This window comes from Acanthochromis polyacanthus, chromosome 4, assembly GCF_021347895.1.
Source record: "Acanthochromis polyacanthus isolate Apoly-LR-REF ecotype Palm Island chromosome 4, KAUST_Apoly_ChrSc, whole genome shotgun sequence".
Lineage (NCBI taxonomy): Eukaryota > Metazoa > Chordata > Actinopteri > Pomacentridae > Acanthochromis > Acanthochromis polyacanthus.
The window spans coordinates 23188573-23208717 of record NC_067116.1 but is presented as its reverse complement, the minus strand read 5'-3'; the positions used below and the strand labels follow the sequence as shown (position 1 = coordinate 23208717).

General features: G+C 40.4%; 3 protein-coding genes across 4 annotated transcripts; all 3 read left to right on the top strand.

Moving 5' to 3' along the window:
* Positions 1–4703: 4703 nt before the first annotated feature.
* Positions 4704–8373, top strand: LOC110950118 (small integral membrane protein 7-like). Its single transcript, XM_022192529.2, has 4 exons — positions 4704–4922; positions 5018–5070; positions 5246–5336; positions 5847–8373. Exons 1-4 carry the CDS (start codon positions 4831–4833, stop codon positions 5860–5862), a joined length of 252 nt encoding a protein of 83 aa, XP_022048221.1. The 5' UTR covers positions 4704–4830; the 3' UTR covers positions 5863–8373.
* A 126-nt stretch (positions 8374–8499) lies between these two features.
* Positions 8500–11458, top strand: LOC110950120 (small integral membrane protein 7). The gene is made up of 5 exons (XM_022192530.2): positions 8500–8997; positions 9234–9275; positions 9372–9424; positions 9532–9622; positions 10441–11458. The coding sequence occupies exons 1-5, from the start codon at positions 8972–8974 to the stop codon at positions 10454–10456; spliced, it is 228 nt and encodes a 75-aa protein (XP_022048222.1). The 5' UTR covers positions 8500–8971; the 3' UTR covers positions 10457–11458.
* A 2255-nt stretch (positions 11459–13713) lies between these two features.
* Positions 13714–19098, top strand: LOC110950121 (mediator of RNA polymerase II transcription subunit 26-like). 2 transcript variants are annotated; one of them, XM_022192532.2, is made up of 3 exons: positions 13714–14064; positions 15894–15968; positions 16069–19098. In XM_022192532.2, exons 1-3 carry the CDS (start codon positions 13993–13995, stop codon positions 17644–17646), a joined length of 1725 nt encoding a protein of 574 aa, XP_022048224.1. In that variant the 5' UTR covers positions 13714–13992; the 3' UTR covers positions 17647–19098. The 2 variants fall into 2 exon arrangements, with proteins under 2 accessions (XP_022048224.1, XP_022048223.1); XM_022192531.2 differs by having other exon boundaries at positions 15891–15968.
* The last annotated feature ends 1047 nt before the right edge of the window (positions 19099–20145 follow it).

Genomic DNA, 20145 nt, shown 5'->3' with positions numbered 1-20145 from the left:
TTACGATTAATTAAATGTATTATTTGGTCTATCATTCATTTTTAAATGTCATGATGAATAACCAAAACAATGATCTCTGCGTCCACTAGAGGGCCCCAAAGCCACATTGGAAACGCTGCTCCTCTGCAGTCACATTTTCATAGTAGAAATATGCAAACAGAGGCTATTTGTTATTTATCTAAAATATATCTCGCACCTGTGATATTTAGTGTGAAATTTTAATACCAGGAAAGTGTAATTCAAACAGTCTCAGCTGAATTTCTGCATCCTGTCCATAGGCGTTGTTCAGATCTTGACATATTGTGGCCACAAATCACTTAATTTTAACCTCTTAATTGCATCATTTTCAGTGTATTTAAAAATAAAATGAATATAAAATGTGAGACACTGTTCTCCAGGTAAAGTAAGGTCAACCCACTTTGTTTCTATGCTCAGCCAACGCTCCATACTGATATCACAGTGAGGACAGGCAGCTACACTCAACAAAAATACAAACGCAACACTTTTTTATGAGATGAACTCAAAGATCTAAAACTTTTTCCACATGCACAATATCACCATTTCTCTCAAATATTGTTCACAAATCTGTCTAAATCTGTGATAGTGAGCACTTCTCCTTTGCTGAGATAATCCATCCCACCTCACAGGTGTGCCATATCAAGATGCTCATTAGACACCATGATTAGTGCACAGGTGTGCCTTAGACTGCCCACAATAAAAGGCCACTCTGAAATGTGCAGTTTTATCACACAGCACAACGCCACAGATGTCGCAAGATTTAAGGGAGCGTGCAATTGGCATGCTGACAGCAGGAATGTCAACCAGAGCTGTTGCTGGTGTATTGAATGTTCATTTCTCTACCATAAGCCGTCTCCAAAGGCGTTTCAGAGAATTTGGCAGTACATCCAACCAGCCTCACAACCGCAGACCACGTGTAACCACACCAGCCCAGGACCTCCACATCCAGCATGTTCACCTCCAAGATGGTCTGAGACCAGCCACTCAGACAGCTGCTGAAACAATCAGTTTGCATAACCAAAGAATTTCTGCACAAACTGTCAGAAAGCGTTTCAGGGAAGCTCATCTGCATGCTCGTCGTCCTCATCGGGGTCTCGACCTGACTCCAGTTCATCGTCGTAACCGACTTGAGTGGGCAAATGCTCATATTCGATGGCGTATGGCACGTTGGAGAGATGTCTTCACGGATGAATCCCGGTTTACACTGTTCAGGGCAGGTGGCAGAGAGCGTGTGTGGCGTCGTGTGGGTGAGCGGTTTTCTGATGTCAATGTTGTGGATGGAGTGGCCCATGGTGGCGGTGAGGTTATGGTATGGGCAGGCGTCTGTTATGGATGAAGAACACAGGTGCATTTTATTGATGGCATTTTAAATGCACAGAGATACCGTGATTAGATCCTGAGGCCCATTGTTGTGCCATGCATCCAAGAACATCACCTCATGTTGCAGCAGGATAATGCACGGCCCCATTTTGCAAGGATCTGTACACAATTCTTGGAAGCTGAAAACGTCCCAGTTCTTGCATGGCCAGCATACTCACCGAACATGTCACCCATTGAGCATGTTTGGGATGCTGTGGATCGGCGTATACGACAGCGTGTACCAGTTCCCGCTAATATGCAGCAACCTCGCACAATCATTCAAGAGGAGTGGACCTTATCATACCCTAAAACGCGTCAAACATGCATGCACATCAGGACTGGTGAAAATTTTGATATTTTAAATTGATGCTGGTAAGTTTGCTTACTGTCTCAGCACCAGACAAACCAGGTTTCAGTCTAAGTGAAGATGTATCTACCATGCTGATGTGTGTCTTACACAACTTGATACTGTAAAGCTGAGATTTTAAGAGATGCTACTTACTAACTGACCATGCTCTCCTGTTATAAAAAAAAGGCTGTCACACAAGCAGAGTATCAGATTTTTTTAAGGGCACTGCTCAAAAGCTCCTCAATTGGAACAACTGAACACTCTGGTTATGTTATCTGACCAGTAATACTTTGGTAGGGATCTTATTCTTATAAATATTTTGACCAGGAGTGTGATTGCTTGGTTCTGTGGCAGACTGCTGACCTCAGTAAACCAACAGCACCATCTACCGCTGCATTTATGTTCCTATTTTTGTGGCAGAAACAGCCATAAACAAGCCTTGTCCATTGTCTTCTTCTTCACTAAGTTTGTTGAAACAACGTTAGCCAATCTTTTTGACTTGTGACTCTGCACAATTGAGCAATATAAACTCATGATCCCTCATCTTGGCTGCGAGTTCTTACTACTTTCAATAAACATTTTTCCCTGCTTATGTTTCCCTTGAAGGATTTTTGGATGCTTTGGTTAGAAAAAATACTGACTGTTTCACAAGGAAAAAATAATGGAGAAAATCCCCTTTTAAAAATTTTAAACTCATGTAACTAAATTACTTATTTTTCCTTTTTTTTCTTCATTTTTTTCCCACACAGGTTTATCTTATGAACTTATGCCTTAACACTTCCTCTCATTTGCTCTTCCCTGTCCTGCTGTTCCTACAGACATATAGTAGTGGTTTGTTCTTGGAATTATTTCTTATCTTGAACCCATACAGTCAGTGACTGAGTTGTGGTGTTGAGCTTTTAACCGACAGATTTATGGTTAATGAGAAATAGTGATTGTTCCTAAGTGCAATAAATTTTTTTTAAAAATGAATATTTAAAAAAATGGAATGAACAATGAAATTATGTAGCTTTCTACACAATTCTGTCCTTATGACACTGCCAAGGAATGCGGTGGAGTTATGTGATGATTGGCATACGTTTGTCCTTCTGTTAATTTGTCTGTGTGTGTGCAACATTAGTGAAAAAACAGACTAACAGATTTGAAATAAAATTTCAGGAAAGGTCAGAAATGACACAAGGAACACCTCATTAGATTCTGGCAGTGATGTGGCTTATAATGTGGATCCATGGATTTGTTAAAGATTCTATATCACTGCACAGCATCACTGTAGCTATGTCAGTAAGTGAATGCTACGTGAACTGCCTGCTGATAACCACATGATTGCAATCCTACTACAAATCTACTGCTGCAGACTTATCCATCAGAAATGATGAAATTGTGGGAGTGTTACTGAGTCCCATCAATTCCTGCCACATCTTTAGGTCATGTGATTCAGTACCTGTATATCCATTGGAAGTCATACAATGATTGAGCAGCCTTGGCAGAGTACTGTGCTCTCTGAGTACTTTTCTTGTTAAGACATGAAACAAGTCAAACAACATGATGTAGAAAAAGGCTAGATGTTTTGATATTACCACTGTTGCTGGGACTTTTAATAAGGTTTCCTATTGTGATGACCTTGCACTTGGACAGCAGGTGTGCTTGTTCAGGTGCTGAGGGTCATCAGCTGATTGAGCCACACTTGGGCTCCAGTGACTCAAACTACATCAAGGCTCCCTCATTTTTAGCATTGGGCTTTGACAGCAGCCTGGGTGTTTTTTGCAACTTGAGAACTGAGTTGTAACAGTACAGTGCAAACATGTTTTGATGTAAAACTGCTTTTCAGTCATATCCATACCTTTCTGTGGTGCAGTCAGACTCCTCTGAAGCCAAACATGGCAGTACTATGTCAATAGTCATGACAATTAAGTGCATGGTAGTTCACTGCTGCAGACATGAGAGTCGAGTCGAGTCGAGTCGACCACTGGCCTTAAAAAAGTTCCTTGAAGACATTTCACCTCTCATCCAAGAGGCTTCTTCAGTTCTGGTGTTGGTTGGTGTTGCCTCAGCTTTAAAACCTCTGTGAGGTGTGTTCAGAGCTTATTCCAACGACCAATACGAAGACTGGTCTGACTACTCAATTATGGTCATGGTGAGTATCAGTGGGGGTCGTTGAAATGCACAGATGTCACTGAGCCCTTGTGTGCTAATGGTGGTCATTAGCATGAGTCTGCTGAGTAGTTCTTTTGGAAGGACCTGATTGTAAATTGGCAAAAGATGATGTCGCAGACCACCCCCCATTCAGAGATTGCTTCTCTGCTTTGACATGGATGGCTTCTTTCACTCCTCTCTCAAGCCATCTGTCCTCCATGTCCAGAATCTGAACATTGGTGCCCTGAAACAAGTGTCCTTCCTTAAGGTGAAGAAAGACTGCTGAATCCTGTCCTCAAGAACTGGCTCTCCTATGTTGAGCCATGCGCTTGTTAAGTGACTGTTTGGTTTCCCATATGTAGAGATCTGAGCATTCCTCGCTACATACACCAGGTTGTTCTGGTTGTGGGGTCTTTTGGGTGGATCTTGCCCGAGGGTGTTATTTGGCTTAAAAAAGACAGGGATCTGGTGTTTGTTGAAAATCCTCAGTTTTTCAGACACAGATGGGATCACTACATTGTTCCGCCTGCTCTCCGTCTCTTCCGTCTTTACTGGGTTGTTCTTTCTGGATCTTGTGTGAGTCTTCATAAAGGTCCAGTCAGGGTATCCACAAGTTTTCAGTGCCCCAACTTGTGGATACCAACTTGATCAAACGAAACATACCTCCACTGTGGGCTATGTACAGGCTGTACCCTACAGTTTAAACTCAGGAATTAAAACTCATAAGGTTTAACAGTGTCCTGAAATCCTATTGGTCTAATTCCTGGTTGCGTGGACGAATACGGAAGTGAGCCAACTGTAATGTGTTGATGTTCGCTGTTAGTCGGGTAAAGTGTTCTATGTGTGACCAATTCTGCACAGTAATATGTGCTTATTTAATTCGTATCATCTGTGCTGGGGTTAGCTTGTGTTATTTTTTCGTTAGACAGCGGTTTATCGTGCTAAACGATAAGCTAACTGGCTCTGTGCTAATGCCAGCGCAGCAGCTAGTAACGTTAAACACACTGTCTCTGTTCTCCGGGACTTTACTGGTCAATGCAGGGGCTGTGCTGAATTTCAAGCTGTGAATATTACAGTGAACCACCGTTAGTTTGGCTTTGCATTAAAGCAAAACAAACCAAGTATTGAGTTTGAATTAACTGCTCCATGTTTTTGCAGTAAAAGGAAGGAGTCACAGGGATTTGGAGATGAGTCCAGAGCACCAACGACAGGTGTGTGTGGTTCTGTGTTACAGTACAATTCTACAATTTCATTTAGCAGACGCTTTTGTCCAAAGCGACGTACAACACAAGCAAGATTTACAGTAAGAGATAAATGACAGTGTGTATGTCAGGTGTTTATCATTTTCAGTTTCTTGAAATAATAATGAGCAGTTTTGTCTTCCAGGTGACAACATCAGAGAGTTTCTTCTCAGTTTACGATACTTCCGGATCTTCATTGCTCTGTGGAACGTCTTCATCATGTTCTGCATGATCCTGTGAGTACGAATCTGTTAGTCACCTCGAGTAGCCTCAACCATTCCAAATAAAACCTTAATTGAAACTGAGGACCCTAGTGTACCAGGCCTAATCAGTCACAGGTCACTGCCCTCTTAATTGTCACACCGCATCATTAGTGATGTCACAGTTTTTGTTTTCTTTGTATCTTTCCAATATAACAACCTGTTGGGTGAAGTAGGAGTCATATGATGTGTGAAGAAGGAGTACAGTCCTTGACTCTGAGTACTACCATGGTTTAAGGCTTTTATTTAGCACAGCAGATCAATATAACAAAGAGAATAAAACAAAGGAAGCAACATAATAGCTTTCCAAAAAATAAAAGAAGCTAATCTGCCCTCACAAGAAACACTCAGGTCCTCCAATCCTTCAGCTCTCCAGTTTGTAGTTTTGTTCATTTTCCCCAATACTTTTTTAAAAAGTTGTGTAAATGTGCTGTTAGCTGGATGCTTTTCTAACTTGCTGAATGTCTTCAATTTCAATCTGCACAGATTATTTGGATCATGATCAGCGTTTGCAGCGGCTGGACTTCCACCAGGATGCTACTTTTCAAGACAGATGCTATAAACATCTTCTTGATGGGATTTTTTCCTTTGGGCCTTTTAATTTGAGTTATCCTCCATTTTAATTACAACTCAAAAATCTACGTAAATATGCGTCTGGTTGTACAGGAATTTATGCAAGGCATATTTATTTTCTCTTCCAGAACTTGTTAGATTTTTATCTTCTGAGCTGTAACTGTTAGTGGGTGGGCTGTATTAGGCAGCAAGTAAGCATTTTGTCCTCAAAGTTGATGTGTTAGAAACAGGAAAAAATGGGCAAGCGTAAGGATTTGAGTGAGTATAACAAGGGCCAAATTGTGATGGCTAGACGACTGGGTCAGAGCATCTCCCAAACTGCAGCTCTTGTGGGGTGTTCCAGGTCTGCAGTGGTCAGCGTCTTTCAAAAATGGTCCAAGGAAGGAACAGTGGTGAACCGGCGACAGGGCCATGGGCGGCCACGACTCATTGATGCACGTGGAGAGCGAAGGCTGGCCCGTGTGGTCCAATCCAACAGACGAGCTACTGTTGCTCAGATTGCTAAAGAAGTTAATGCTGGTTCTGAGAGAAAGGTGTCAGAATACACAGTGCATCGCAGTTTGTTGCGTATGGGGTTGCATAAACGCAGACCAGTCAGTCAAGTTGTCCATGCTGACCCTTGGGAACTGCTGAAAGTGCCAGCAATGGACATGTGAGCATCAGGACCTCCTAAAACACATGAATGATGTTAAATCTGTGGACATCTCTGGTTTCTTTAAGTGCTGTGGGGTTGTGTTTGGTGCTTCTTTAGTCTTCGCTGAGGGTCCAATTGAAACCAAAATGGGCAGACAGTGAGTGAAACTTCATGTCACTGAACTTGGATCTTGGACAAAAATGCTGTCAGATGATGCAGAAATGTACAGGTTGAAGTCGCACTAATAACAAACCTGCTTTAATAATTAGTAACCCTGTTTTATGTATGTTAAAAATTCTTTGCATTTTATTTGATCTGTTTTTAATTGTAACCCCTTGATGCCCATTGTCGTGAATTTCCAACATACCACTTTCATTCAAACAGCAGCCAATGTAGCGCATCCATTCCCCCAATGCTGGTTTGTGCATATTCAATACGTATCTCGGAACCTTTTAAAAGCACTGTTTTCTTATAGGGCCGGCCGGAGTGTTACTATTGTTACATATCTATGTGTCTATGATCTTTGTGTAATAGATGAATTAACATGCTCCACTTATTTTAGCATCAGCTGGAAAGCCAAAACACACATTTTTTTAAATTTAATTGTAAATAAATTCAGGTGTAAGGGGATTAATTGTCAGGACCAGAACACCGACCTCTGCCTCCACTAGAGGGACTCAAAGCCACATAATAGAAAACCTGCTTCTCTACAGTCACATTTGCATGGAAGAACTGTGCAAATACAGTCTATTTGTCATTTATCTAAAATGGCTCTGCCACCTTTTGATCTTTGGTTTGAGCTTTTGCCTCAGTGAAGGTGTAATCGAATGAATATGAAGCGAAATTAAAATTCTGCACCCTGCCCAGAGGTGGTTTTAGGATCTGACACACTGTGGGCTCAGATCAGCCCACAGATGGATTCTACCCTCCTGATTGCACCATTTTAGATTATTTTAGAGTAAAATGAATATGAAATGTGAGGCACTGTGCTGCAAGCAAACTAGGGTCAGCCAACTTCCCTCTAAATTCAGTCCATCTTCCATATTTATATCACACTGAGCACAGGGTAAACCAGTGAAACTGTGAGCTTAAGACATATGTATGATGATTTGCAGCTGTAATCGCGTGTAAAGGTGTGATTCATGACAAAAACCCTAAAGTAGACCAGAGCTGCCAACTTATAGCCAACAGCTGGAGTGAGATTGGTATATCTTGTAGGCTATTTGTACTGTTAGTAATTTTTAATGATCATTTTGTTTATTACTAGTCCAAAGTAGGAGTTGTGTTGGTGAATGTTCTTTATTTCCACAGGTGTCTCCCGTTGTAGATGTCAGTATCATCTTAAAAGTCTCTCCTTTATATAAATGTGTTTTTGTAGTTGTCTTTCTGGTCCTGTCTCTTTGCCATTTTATCAATTGTTTCATTTTTATTGTTGGTTTTAACTTTTATTGTACTTGGCTTCTGCCTATCCCTTTAATGTTCATAAAAAAATATCACTTTTTGTCATGGCATTTTTCTGTATTTATGTAAAAGAGGACATTACTGTAGAAACATTCTGCTGCTGCAGTTAAATTCTTCCTGAAACATTCTGGGCTAGGATGGACACTCAGGACGAATGACTACACCAATCTTGCCTGGTTAAAATAATTCTTTCTCGATTGTTTCTCTGTGAAAAAAACAAAGACAACTAATGTTTTTTTGTTTTGTTCTGTACTGTCACCCATGTCTTCTTAGAATTTTATTGTCAAATGGAAAAACCAAAGGAAAAGCATTCACTTTTCGACATTAAAATTTTCATAAATTGTGGTTCATGGTCTCCACCTGGGACACAAAAACAAATATGAAGTACAGATATTTTCTCAGTACTTTGTCATAACTACAGACTTGTTTTGAAAACATTGATATTTCATGACAAGCTGTCAAAGCAAAAAAAACCAGAAATTCAAATAACGAGTTATTAACCCAATAAGGCACAGCTGGATAAGATCAATGACCAAGGAATGTCTCAACTGTGTGAATAATTGTTATATTGTCATGTTTGCCTGTGAAAATGTTGTTGCCATTATTTTTGCTTGTCTCCAGGTGGTGCACTTTTACATGTGGAACTTTTCCCGAATCCTCGTCTTTCAGGTCGTATTTATTCGAAACTTAAGCCTCCTACACTCACTCACCAGTCCATAACTTTTACATCTACTGCTACTGAGACTAAAATCATCCACTTTCCTTTGATCAAACGAAACATACCTCCACTGTGGGCTCACATTTTACCGGCACGTTGTACCTTTCAGTGTAAACTCGGGGAATTAAACTGCTTGTCTCAGAGTGTCCTGAAATCCTATTGGTCTAACTCCTGGTTGCGTGGACGAACACGGAAGTGAGCCGACTGTGATGTGATGAGAGCAAGATGATTGCGGATCTGTTGATATTCGGGTAATGTTTTCCATGTATGACCACTTCTACACAGTAATATGTGCTTTAAAAAAACTCGTATCATCTGTGCTACGGTTAGTTTGTTTTATTTTATTCGTTAGACAGGGGTTAATCGTGCTATGCGACAAGCTAACTAGCTCTGTGCTAATGCCAGCGCAGCAGCTAGTAACGTTAGCTCAGCAGGTAAATTACACAGTCACCTGTAAACACTCACAGTTTGTCTCTCTGTTCTCCAGGACTTTACTGGTCAATGCAGGGGCTGTGCTGAATTTCAAGCTGTGAGTATTACAATGAACCACCGTTGGTTTGGCTTTGCATTAAAGCAAAACAAACCAAGTATTGAGTTTGAATTGAACTGCTCCATGTTTTTGCAGTAAAAGGAAGGAGTCACAGGGATTTGGAGATGAGTCCAGAGCACCAACGACAGGTGTGTGTGGTTCTGTGTTACAGTAAGAGATAAATGACACAGTGTGTATGTCAGGTGTTTATCATTTTCAGTTTCTTGAAATAATAATGAGCAGTTTTGTCTTCCAGGTGACAACATCAGAGAGTTTCTTCTCAGTTTACGATACTTCCGGATCTTCATTGCTCTGTGGAACGTCTTCATCATGTTCTGCATGATCGTGTGAGTACGAATCTGTTAGTCACCTCGAGCAGACTCGACCATTAGATAATTTTCTGACAGGAAGTGCTAATACTTATTGCTACAAAATGCCATATATATCACCATAGATCAGACAATGTTGAGCCACTAACTAAAACCTTAATTAAAACTGAGGACCCTTGTGAACCAGGGCTAATAAATCACAGGTCACATAATCTATTGTCACACCACACCCTTAGTAAAGTCACAATAATTTCATTTAGAAATTGCACAAATATGCCTTTTTGTTTGGGTCTGATTTGCTGTCAGATCCACTCCAAATGTTGGTGCTGCAGCCGATAGAAGACAGATTTGAAAACTGATTAATGTGTTGCTATTTATTATTGAGATTATTCAATCAGTAATATCAATTTCTTTTTATTATGGGACAGTGTCAAACCAGAACACGCTTCTTGAGTACCCCGTTTAAATAATAATGGTGGAAGAATCAAGTTGACCAGCCGTAATGTGCAGCTGTCATGTTAGAAAAAAAGCAGCTGCATTTAAAGTGTGTTCAATAGTAAATATATTAACTCGCATGAGTAACAGTTTTTAACCAACAGGCTTATTTTGAATTTAACCATCTCACTTTGAACCGTAATAAAGCAGTCTGAGTTTACCTTCAAGTGCAACACATGAATTTTTTTCTTGTTTGTATTCATGCTGTGTAGGCTCCAGTTCTCTTGTTCTTCAGCTCTCCAGTTTGTAGCTTTGTTGATTTTGATGAATACATTTTTAAAAAGTTGTTGTTAAATATGTCCCTGCTTTTCTAATTAGCTGAATGTCTTCTATCTGCACAGATTATTTGGATCATGATCGGCGTTTGCAACGACTGGACTTCCACCAGGATGCTCACTTTTCCAGACCGATGCTATAAACTTCTCCTTGATGGGATTTTTCCTTTGGCCCTTTCAATTTGAATTATGCTTCTTTTCAGTTACAACACAAAAATCTACAGAAATATACGTCTGGCTGTACAGGGATTTCTGCACCTCGTATTTATTTTCTATTTCAGAACTTGTTAGATTTTTACCTTCTGAGCTGTAACTGAACCATTGTTGCTGGATATACAGTTTGTTGTGCTGTGCTCCTTTATAGGACATGGGCTGTTGTCTCCAGCATGCCAGTGCTTTTTAAAGAAACACCAGAAACATCCATTTATTTGTTTCGCCTGCACAGCTGTCAATTTAAGTGGATTCAGCAGACCAGTCACAATGATCTGTCTTACTTTATGAACTCTCATTTGTTATAAATGGGACAAGCTTCTCCAGTTACACTCATCAGCTGTCGTGTGCTGCCTCTTAGATGAATATCAATGCTTTATTTTCTTTATTCTGGAGTACATGTGCTAAAAGTAAACATATATACACGATATTGTAAAATTTGTCCTTCACAGAGAACACAAAGTTTTCCTATTGAATATTGGTGGCTCAGGTATGGGCCATGATGTGTCTGATCCACATTAAATACATTTGTTCCTTTCACTATCATTAGTTATAGTTCAGTGATACTGATTATACTACATCAATGTTACACAATGACTGTATACGGTGTGTTCTTTACATTTAATATTCTACTGTACAGTGGGAAATGCAGTGTGTTTACTGTCAATCAGTCGAACTGCCACTAACAACAAATTAAAGCAAAAATGTTTTCTAATTATTGACTTCTTGTAGCTATGAATGCCGTCTGGGCTTCCTTTGTGTTTGTGAGATAACGGTTCATAAACTTGTAATGAATTATCTCAACTATTCAGTGGATTGTGATGAAATATTGAACACATTCTGTCGACCTCTCAATAAACTGCAACAAATTTTGTGATTCTTTAACTTATTTGGCAGAAAACCAAAATAATGTATTCCAGTCAATTTGAACAGTTTTCTGGGCGTTTTTAGAAACTTTAACATAGTTCGAAGAACCTGAAAAATCTGAGAAACCCGAGGAACTGTCAAGTTTCCATTATACTGAAACACGTGGTGACACCTTACTTATACCATTTGATGACCCAAGTGAAGAGGTCATGATAGTGCCAGATATCCCCACTCTTGAAATTTGTCAGCCCAGTTCTGTGACACCGTGTGACGAGCCGAACCAGGAGCCAGATGTGCCACCATATTTGAACTACACTGAAAAATATGAAGGCCGTTCCTTCATAATATGTAAGGAACCAGATGAGGATATCCTAACAGCTTTAAATCTTGTCATTCCTGAAGTTCCTCCGGCTGAAGAACCTGACAAGGGACCTACAGCAGTGCAAGGTGATAGTTCATCTTCACCAACTGACTCTATGGCCGATGCTGCCATCACTGAGTTTATCATGAGGATTGCCAGAAAATCCCCAAAGCAAAGCAGCAAGTTCCTGAATGCAGAACATATGAATGAAATCATCAGTCAGCTGTCAACTAGGGTGCAGAATGGCGTCAATTTCACAGACACTGCTGTCAGAATCAAGGATGACAACATAAAAATGATCACCAAGGCAATATTTAAGAACCTTCGCAAGGAGTTTGGCTCTCGAGATGCTGTGCTGTGGATGGCAATAGCACCAGATAATTCAACCTTCAATGAGGCTGTGTTGAAGAATCTGAAGATCGTTCTGACTAAACAACCAAAGAAATCTGCAGTTGCCAGCTTCTTTTCAGCAGTGGGAGAAGCTTTGATGAAACCCTTCAAGTCTGACAGCCCCACACAACGACTAATGCGATTAGCCGCTTTCCTAAACAATGTGATGCGTCCTGCATTCATCTTCATGAAAACAATAGCACCCACATCACACACACACACACACACACACACACACACACACACACACACACACACACACACACACAATTTGGTCCCCCTTTCTGCTCTCTCTCTCTCACTCTATCTCTCTCTCCTGTCTGTCTTTTGTTCTCTTGGTTTCCCCTCACCTACACACACACACACACACACACACACACACACACACACACACACACACACACATTGATTCATTTTCTTGGTGTCAGGCTCCACACACAGGCAGCTGAAATGAAGAGCTGAGGAGCCGTTGATTCAACACTGTATTTACTCATGTCCCTATAAACACAGGCATCATGTTTCTTGTGTATCAGATGTAAATTGGTTGAGATGTGGAAAGAAAAGTGACACCCACAAATACACACAGAGATTCATGAGATTTTTTAAATGTTTTTTGGTCTGTGAGAACTTGTGATGAGAATTTGTGATTATTCTCTGACATATATACCTATAAATAAATAAATCAAAAAATATTTACTGAATTTTGAAAGTAATTGTTGGATAAAATCGTGAGGAGAAGATGTTTAGGTGCAAACTTAATACTCTTGTCTGCACATACATTGTATTTTGGTATAGGTACACTGGATTTTTCAAGTTTCCACATCTATCTATCTATCTACCTATCTATCTATCGACCAATCTATCTGTACCCTGCACTGTAGATGAGCATTATTCTGGTTTTCTTATTGCATTTTAGCCTGTTTCAAGCTTTGTTTCACTATTGTCAAATTCGACAGATGTATCTCTTTACATTGCCTTATGTGCAACGGGTGTAAATTCCTTTCCACTGGTGAAAAAAAATAATTTGCCTTTTTTGGTGAAGCATCCACAATCCGTATTTTAAACGACATCAAAGGTTTTCTGCAACAAGACAAGATTGCCACCACGTGACGATGTCAGAAAAAAGCAATACGTGCGAAATTGACAAAGACAAAGGATGAATAAATAAATGAAAAGGTAAATTTATTATCCTATTGGGATGCATTGAAAATATGGAAATGGTAAATTTGTACTATAAACTATGACACGTGTACAATATTTGGTAAACGTTATGTTGAACCATATTAGAAAGTGAATTTATTCTACACTGCAGGAAAAAAATGTGGGCATTTTGAATTATACAAAATATTTCATTTTGAAGCTAGTAATGTTGTTCTGCAGTCAATATTAGAACCTAAAAAATAGCGTTTTTGGAACACGGAAGGCCTGTTTGTGTCGTTTGTTGTTATTTTGACCGGCTGTGAACACATCTCCAGCACGCGAGACGACGCCGCTTACGTAAAAATCTCCCATCATGCTCTGCGCTTCACAAAAAGCCCGATGAGAAGGCCGAGGAGGAGGAGGCTGCCAGCCGAGGCGGGTAGCCGATTCCCGGAGAGGATTTTCCGTTCTCGTTGTCCGCATTAGCGAGTACGCGACAGCGGCAAGCGACAACAAAGATAACGCATCATAAAACATGATGCCGGCTGCCTCAGAGGACCTTCCGTTGGGCCTGTGAGTGTCGGTTGGTCTCCAACCGCTGCCTCTTCGGGGGATTCTGCTGTCTGTCCGGACCGAGACACCGCCAGGCGATGACAGCCGCCACAGCCACTCCGCAGGTGATGAGAGACCGGCTGCTGCAGGCCATCGACGGCCAGAGCAATGTGAGTATGTCCGCTGGTTTTTAAAGGTACGAGGTGGGTGGAGAAGGGCAGACAGTAAGGCCAAGCCGGCCTCAGGTGGCCAAGGAGGGCTGACAAAGTGGAGGCAGTTGGTGTATGGCGACTTGCTGCTATTATTTGCTTGCTAATTAGCTGGCTAACGTCTCTAGTCAGCCAAAGTAACTAATATCGGACATACCGAGCTAACTGGCTACTGCTGGCTAGTGATGAAGTAGCAAAGTTAGCATATTTGTGTTTAATCAAGAATAATGTGTCAGGACTGGAGACTTACTACACTGGAAAGGAGTGCAAATCTGTATTCAAATGTCCTTTAGTAGCAAAGAAACAGTAGCAGCTTTCAGCAAACTCACGGTTTTGCATTGCAATAGCATCTCTGCCTTTACTTAACATGCCATTACCTCAGTGAGTTACAGCTACTGTTTTCACGATACCGCAAAATCAGGCTTAGATCCGATACCTGCTGAAATATTTCGGCACCAAGGCTGAAACACCACAGCAAAAACCTGACACATCATCAAAAGTAATGGTACAACCCATGACAGCATATGGACCTTGAATTATGATTTTTTTTTAAACTATGTATTTTGATAGTGTCAGTTCAAGATAAAGGAGGGTGCAAAACAAAGCAATGAAACAGCAGGAGAGAACTATTGTACCATTGTGTGTTTGTACGTTTTCATATCCAGAACTAAACAAGCTACAGCCCTTCACATGTTCACATCTCTCCACCTTCACATGACACACAGCTGCTCATAAAGAATAACTCCTTGCAGAGATTAGTACCAGAGTAAACATTTTAATCACCCACTTTAACTCTTCCTGCAGGAATTTGGTTGGGGTTTAGGGAATTGTCAGTCTGCACACTGCGAACCCTTGACTTTTTGCTGCTTTTGAGCTATTGTAAAGTTACCATTACTAGTGAGAAGGCTTTTGTTGGCATATAGAGAAGTTTTCCACAATGATAATTTAGCTTCACTAAACTGAACAGATATTGTCGCTCTCAGCTAATTATCTTGTCAAACTCAAAATCAAGTGTCGATGCTAATCACTAAATGGGAGTTTAGTATCATTGTTTGCAGCAAGGTATCATGATACTTTTCTGGTATCGGTATACCATGCAACACCAGCTACAGAGCTGGAAAGGTCTCTGTCACCCCACGAAAGGCTAACATTACAACATTATGATGGCAGGTTCTACTGTACCACCAGCATTGCCAAGTGCTAAAAATATCATCAGCTTGATTACCTGTCACTAGTATTTACTTCTGGATATCGTCTGTGAAACGCTGATCATACAAAAACTCTCTCAACAAACACCATGGGTTGGAAATACAGAGGAATTTATCTGTCATGATATATATTTTCAACTGCACATAAATTATGTGGTCCATCATGCATCATTGCAGAAACCCATTGTAGAGCTGGTGAACAGCTCAAAGTGAAATCAACAGACATCTAAGAACTGTTCTTTTGTTCTGTCTTCTTGTGAGATGAAAGGGCACATTTGCATCCTTTCTCAGTTTCTCATGTTGAGCCTGAAACCAGTGTATCATTCCAAGACATACAGGTGCACATTTGAAAGTTCATTCAAATGATGTCTCACCCTTCTAATAGCCTCTTTTCCTCTCTGTTCATTCTCTGCTGAGCATATTTTGCTAAATTTAGTAGAGAAGGGGAAGAAAGATTTGTTTACCAGAAAAGATTGAGAACTGCAATTCTCAATCTTCTTGTTGCTTTTGTTGTGATGCTCACAAAACCTTAAAATGGTGTCTCAGGATTGTGACATATAAACCTGTGGGTCTTTTCAGCAGATATGCAACATGGTGGTAGTTGTGGAGGTGATCTCTTTTTTGGAGAAATATCCTATCACCAAAGAGGCACTGGAGGTAAGTTGCGTTAAAATGTGCAATCAGATTAATTGTGCAGTTGAATCTATCAAATGTCAAGTTGCAGCTGCTATTAAACATCAATCTTGTCTCCTGAAAGGAAACTCGTCTTGGCAAACTCATCAACGATGTCCGAAAGAAAACCAAGAATGAGGACCTTGCAAAAAGGGCCAAAAAACTTCTGCGAAACTGGCAGAAGCTAATTGACCCAGAGAAGGGTGAAGTGTTGTCCAAAGGACACACCGGTGCATCATGGTCTTCCAATGGCGGTGCTCATCCCTGCATCTCCACTCCAGCTGCCACCCCACCATTAGGAAAAACAGGTCCAGAGTTGAAGAACAGAAATGACTTCAACAACTGCTCTTCAAGAGTGGAAAAAGTCAGCATCAGGAAACGTAAGGGTGATCCTAAGGATGGACTGCTCTTACAAGCCAAGGTATCCAAAACAACTCTTAATGATAAAATGCAAAACTCAAAACAGCTGCCAACCAATGGAATTGATGGTAGCTCGGAAATTTTTACAGATACTCGTGCACATCAACCTTTAGACAGGGAGATTTCTGAGCCTTTAGACAATGACAGACTAAATAAAATCCCTGTCAATGCTGTAAAACCTCATCCAAGTGCCCCAGGATACAGCAAGCCTCCGAGCACTTCATCTTTGCTAAAAGCATCAGTTCTGCAGCAGCAAGCCCGACAGGAGCAAGCTGCCTCCTGGGGGCAGCATCGACCTAGAAGTCCACGTTGTTCCTTACAGAGTCCTCAGACTCCAAAGCAGGAAGCTGTTGTCAAACAAACTACACCCCAAGCACAGAGTATTTCTAGCCCCAGTGTGAGACTTGGGACTGTGGACACCCCTGGACTGGGGCCTTCTCCTCAGCCTTTCAGTGTTTGTGTTCAAGGTTTTCACACTGATGGTCCATGGTCTGCAGATTTGGACTCTCAATGCAGGCCTCCTCATACGACTCTTCACAACTCGGCTGCCTCCTCCTGCAGTGATGCAGTCAATTTGGAAGATGAGGGTCCTACTAACTATACAGGGAAAAAGAAAAGACAAAAATACAGGTCTAAGGATTATATGGTAAATTTAGAAGGTCAGACTGTAGAAGACAGCACTAAACCAGTCAGATTAAAAGACAGGAGACTGACGTTTGATCCTGTAACAGGACAGATCAAAACCTCCTTTCATAAGGACCCTTTGCAGGAAGGAGATGCCAGACTGAGCCACAGAACTGAACTTCAGTGGTCAGAGCCGCTGAAACAGAATCCACCAGTTCCTGCCAGTCCCTTCCAGCAGACGGACTGGAAAGAGCTGTCAAGGAGTGAAATCATCCAGTCGTACCTTAGCCAGCAAAGTAATGTGCTGACCTCATCAGGTGCCCACACTCCAGGTGCACACTTTTTCATGACCGAGTTCTTGAAAAAGGAGGAACACCGAAGTAAAGATGCCAAGAAAACACACGTGTTGGCTTCGGACGTCCCTCCCAGCGAGCTACCGGGAGTGAGCAGAGAAGTCAGCAATGAGGACCTGGGCAGACTACACACACAGCACTGGCCTGGGGTTAACGGTTGCTATGACACAAAGGGTAACTGGTTTGACTGGACTGAGTGCATCTCCTTAGATCCACATGGAGATGAGAGTAGATTGAACATACTGCCCTATGTCTGTTTGGATTGAAACTGAAGTCAGGGTTCTGAATTGGAAGTTGTGACTTTCCTTCACTGTGCAGCAGAACATCTCTGGATGTGTGAAGACACTCTTTCAACGTGTAAGCTGCTGTTTTGCACTGTTGGTGAAAATGGAATAGACATGCTGCCTGCTTTAGTGTCTGTTGGAACACAGAGGTGTAATCAATGTTTTTATAAGTTTGTGAACATGGTGTTAGGACTGCGTGAAGGGAAAAGGCTATGCATTTTCTGGCCATTTAGTTGTTAGTATTTAATAACTGTACAGAATGAGTTTCCAGAGGAGTAGCTCCAATACCAGGCCTGTTTTTTATATTGGGGACAACATTAACGACACCGATATATTTTATTCATCTTAAGTTAATCTTAAACTATCTTCATGCCTCATGGAATGTGACTTTACTGAATTCCCTTCATCCACTCACGTTTAGTCCACAGTGTAGTATTTGTTTAATGTTAAAAAAAAAAAACTGATCTAATCAGCCTTTTGATTTTTCAGCAGACAATAGTCTGCTACATAATTTGAGCATCCAGCAGATAAATCTCCTGATGTGGTGTTTGTTAGCATTTGCTGTTGCACCTTGAACAAGGCATTTTAGCTGTGAAAGCTGAAATAAGTATGATCTTCAAGTAGCTTCCCTCATTACCAATAGTAATAACAGCAATCAGCTGTTAGCCCTGTGAAAAACATTTATCATTGCTTCTTTTAGAACTGCTCTTCTCATGTTGCATGCCTGCCTCACAGTGGCTTTTAACAGAAAGTAACACTGACAAATCAGTTTTAAACATTTGAATATGTGTCTTGTTTGCTGTTCAAGTGACATGAAACTGCCAGATGTGACAGTTCAGATGAGAGGAAAATGAAGCTTGTATAGCTCCATAACCATACAAGCTGAAAAAAATGTGACTGCCATGTTTGATATTTATTTACATATTAATTTTTCGGATTTACACACAAGTCCAGACTGTGTTTAATCATCTTTTGTTAGATTTCTTTCTTCAGAGTTGGTTTAAATGGTAAATGGTCTGTATGTAGGGATGTAGCTGTGATATTCCATATTTCAAACCTACTGTATGTTACACAGAAGAAAAAAAACTCATGCAACATATGTGCTATTTTTATTTTAAACTTGCCTTTTCCCTTTACTGTGTATTGAGGTTGTAAAATATGAATTGGAACGACAGAGCAGACTGTGCTACTAGCTTGCATCTTTGTACTGTCAGGAAGAACTGAAAAATAAATTGACATGCTGGATAAAGTACTTAATAGCATTCCTTTAGATATTGTTTGCCTTATGGAAACCTGTGTTTTCCCTAAAGACAGAGCCTTAGTGAATGTACAGATATTAGCCTTTTGCATTCATTTAATGCAGGAGAGAACATATTTGCTACCTAGTCCTTTAAGTGGACATGTTAATATGTGTTAATAAAAAAACTGAAGGAATTGTGATTACTTGTCTTCTGTTAAAGTATGGAGGAAATCTACAGATTTGGTTTCCCTTTTTTGCTTTTTGTCTTCAGCTACACACATAAATGTGACAAATCAATCCCCACAGTGCAGAATCTGCATGTGTATCACACTTGGCTGAATTTTGATTCATTCCCAAGCTAATGACAAAACCAAACAATCCCCATGGCACTCTTGGATGCCGTTTTTCCATTGTTAGTGCAGTTGGAGCTGATTAAAAGAAAAAAAGTAAACAAATCCTGGTAACTGATTTCATAATTTAATGTTTTTGTCATGCAAAAATGCCAAATGCATCCCAGTCGCAACTTCTCAATTGTGAATATTTATTGCCTTTCTTTGCCATATGTGGTCATATCTGAATAATAGCTTTCAGGCTATGAGTTAGACAAAAGGAGCAGTACAACTGAAACTGCTATGGCCCTTTTTAATAACTATATTTAGGCTTTGTGATGACTAAACAGTTAAAATAAGTAAATTGTGTAAGTCCCCCCCCAAAACTATAACATTTTTACTACTTCTGTGGAAAGATCTGGGTACATGGGTATGAACAAGTATTGCTGCTAAATTTCCATTTTAGATCATTCAGTCACACCACTGACTAAATTCTTATTTTTCTTGATGAGAAGTGGCATTTTGAAACCAAACTGTCATGAGGTAATTGCCATTAAAAAAAACTGTTGACACTTTTGAAATAAAAAAGCTGGGATGAAATTAAATGTAAGTTGTGGAAAGATGCCAGTTGAAATGGCAGTTTTTGAAATGTGTCTGGGTTATTTTACATTTTATGGCTACATTAGTTACTGAACACTTGTTTTGTATTCTTTTTTAAATTTTATTTTATGTTCAGGAAAGACACTTTACAACAGGAACACACAAAAGGAGCTTCACGTTGATTCCTTGCTTATGTTAAAGTCGTAAAGTGTATTTATTTATTTCAATCCCAGTTTAAAATGGTAGATTTTTTGAGTTTTTAAGTGGGACTACAATATCTGCCATTTTGGATGCGGCTCCTTGCAGCTCTGA

Excerpts from the sequence above, each read along its gene's own strand:
- LOC110950118 (XM_022192529.2), top strand. The coding sequence starts at position 4,831 with ATGCCAGCGCAGCAGCTAGTAACGTTAAACACACTGTCTCTGTTCTCC. Across the intron at positions 4,923-5,017 it reads GCTGTGCTGAATTTCAAGCT|TAAAAGGAAGGAGTCACAGG; the intron begins GTGAATATTACA and ends ATGTTTTTGCAG. Across the intron at positions 5,071-5,245 it reads GTCCAGAGCACCAACGACAG|GTGACAACATCAGAGAGTTT; the intron begins GTGTGTGTGGTT and ends TTTGTCTTCCAG.
- LOC110950120 (XM_022192530.2), top strand. The coding sequence starts at position 8,972 with ATGATTGCGGATCTGTTGATATTCGG. Across the intron at positions 8,998-9,233 it reads GCGGATCTGTTGATATTCGG|GACTTTACTGGTCAATGCAG; the intron begins GTAATGTTTTCC and ends TCTGTTCTCCAG. Across the intron at positions 9,425-9,531 it reads GTCCAGAGCACCAACGACAG|GTGACAACATCAGAGAGTTT; the intron begins GTGTGTGTGGTT and ends TTTGTCTTCCAG.
- LOC110950121 (XM_022192531.2), top strand. The coding sequence starts at position 13,993 with ATGACAGCCGCCACAGCCACTCCGCAGGTGATGAGAGACCGGCTGCTG. Across the intron at positions 14,065-15,890 it reads CCATCGACGGCCAGAGCAAT|CAGATATGCAACATGGTGGT; the intron begins GTGAGTATGTCC and ends GGGTCTTTTCAG. Across the intron at positions 15,969-16,068 it reads TCACCAAAGAGGCACTGGAG|GAAACTCGTCTTGGCAAACT; the intron begins GTAAGTTGCGTT and ends GTCTCCTGAAAG.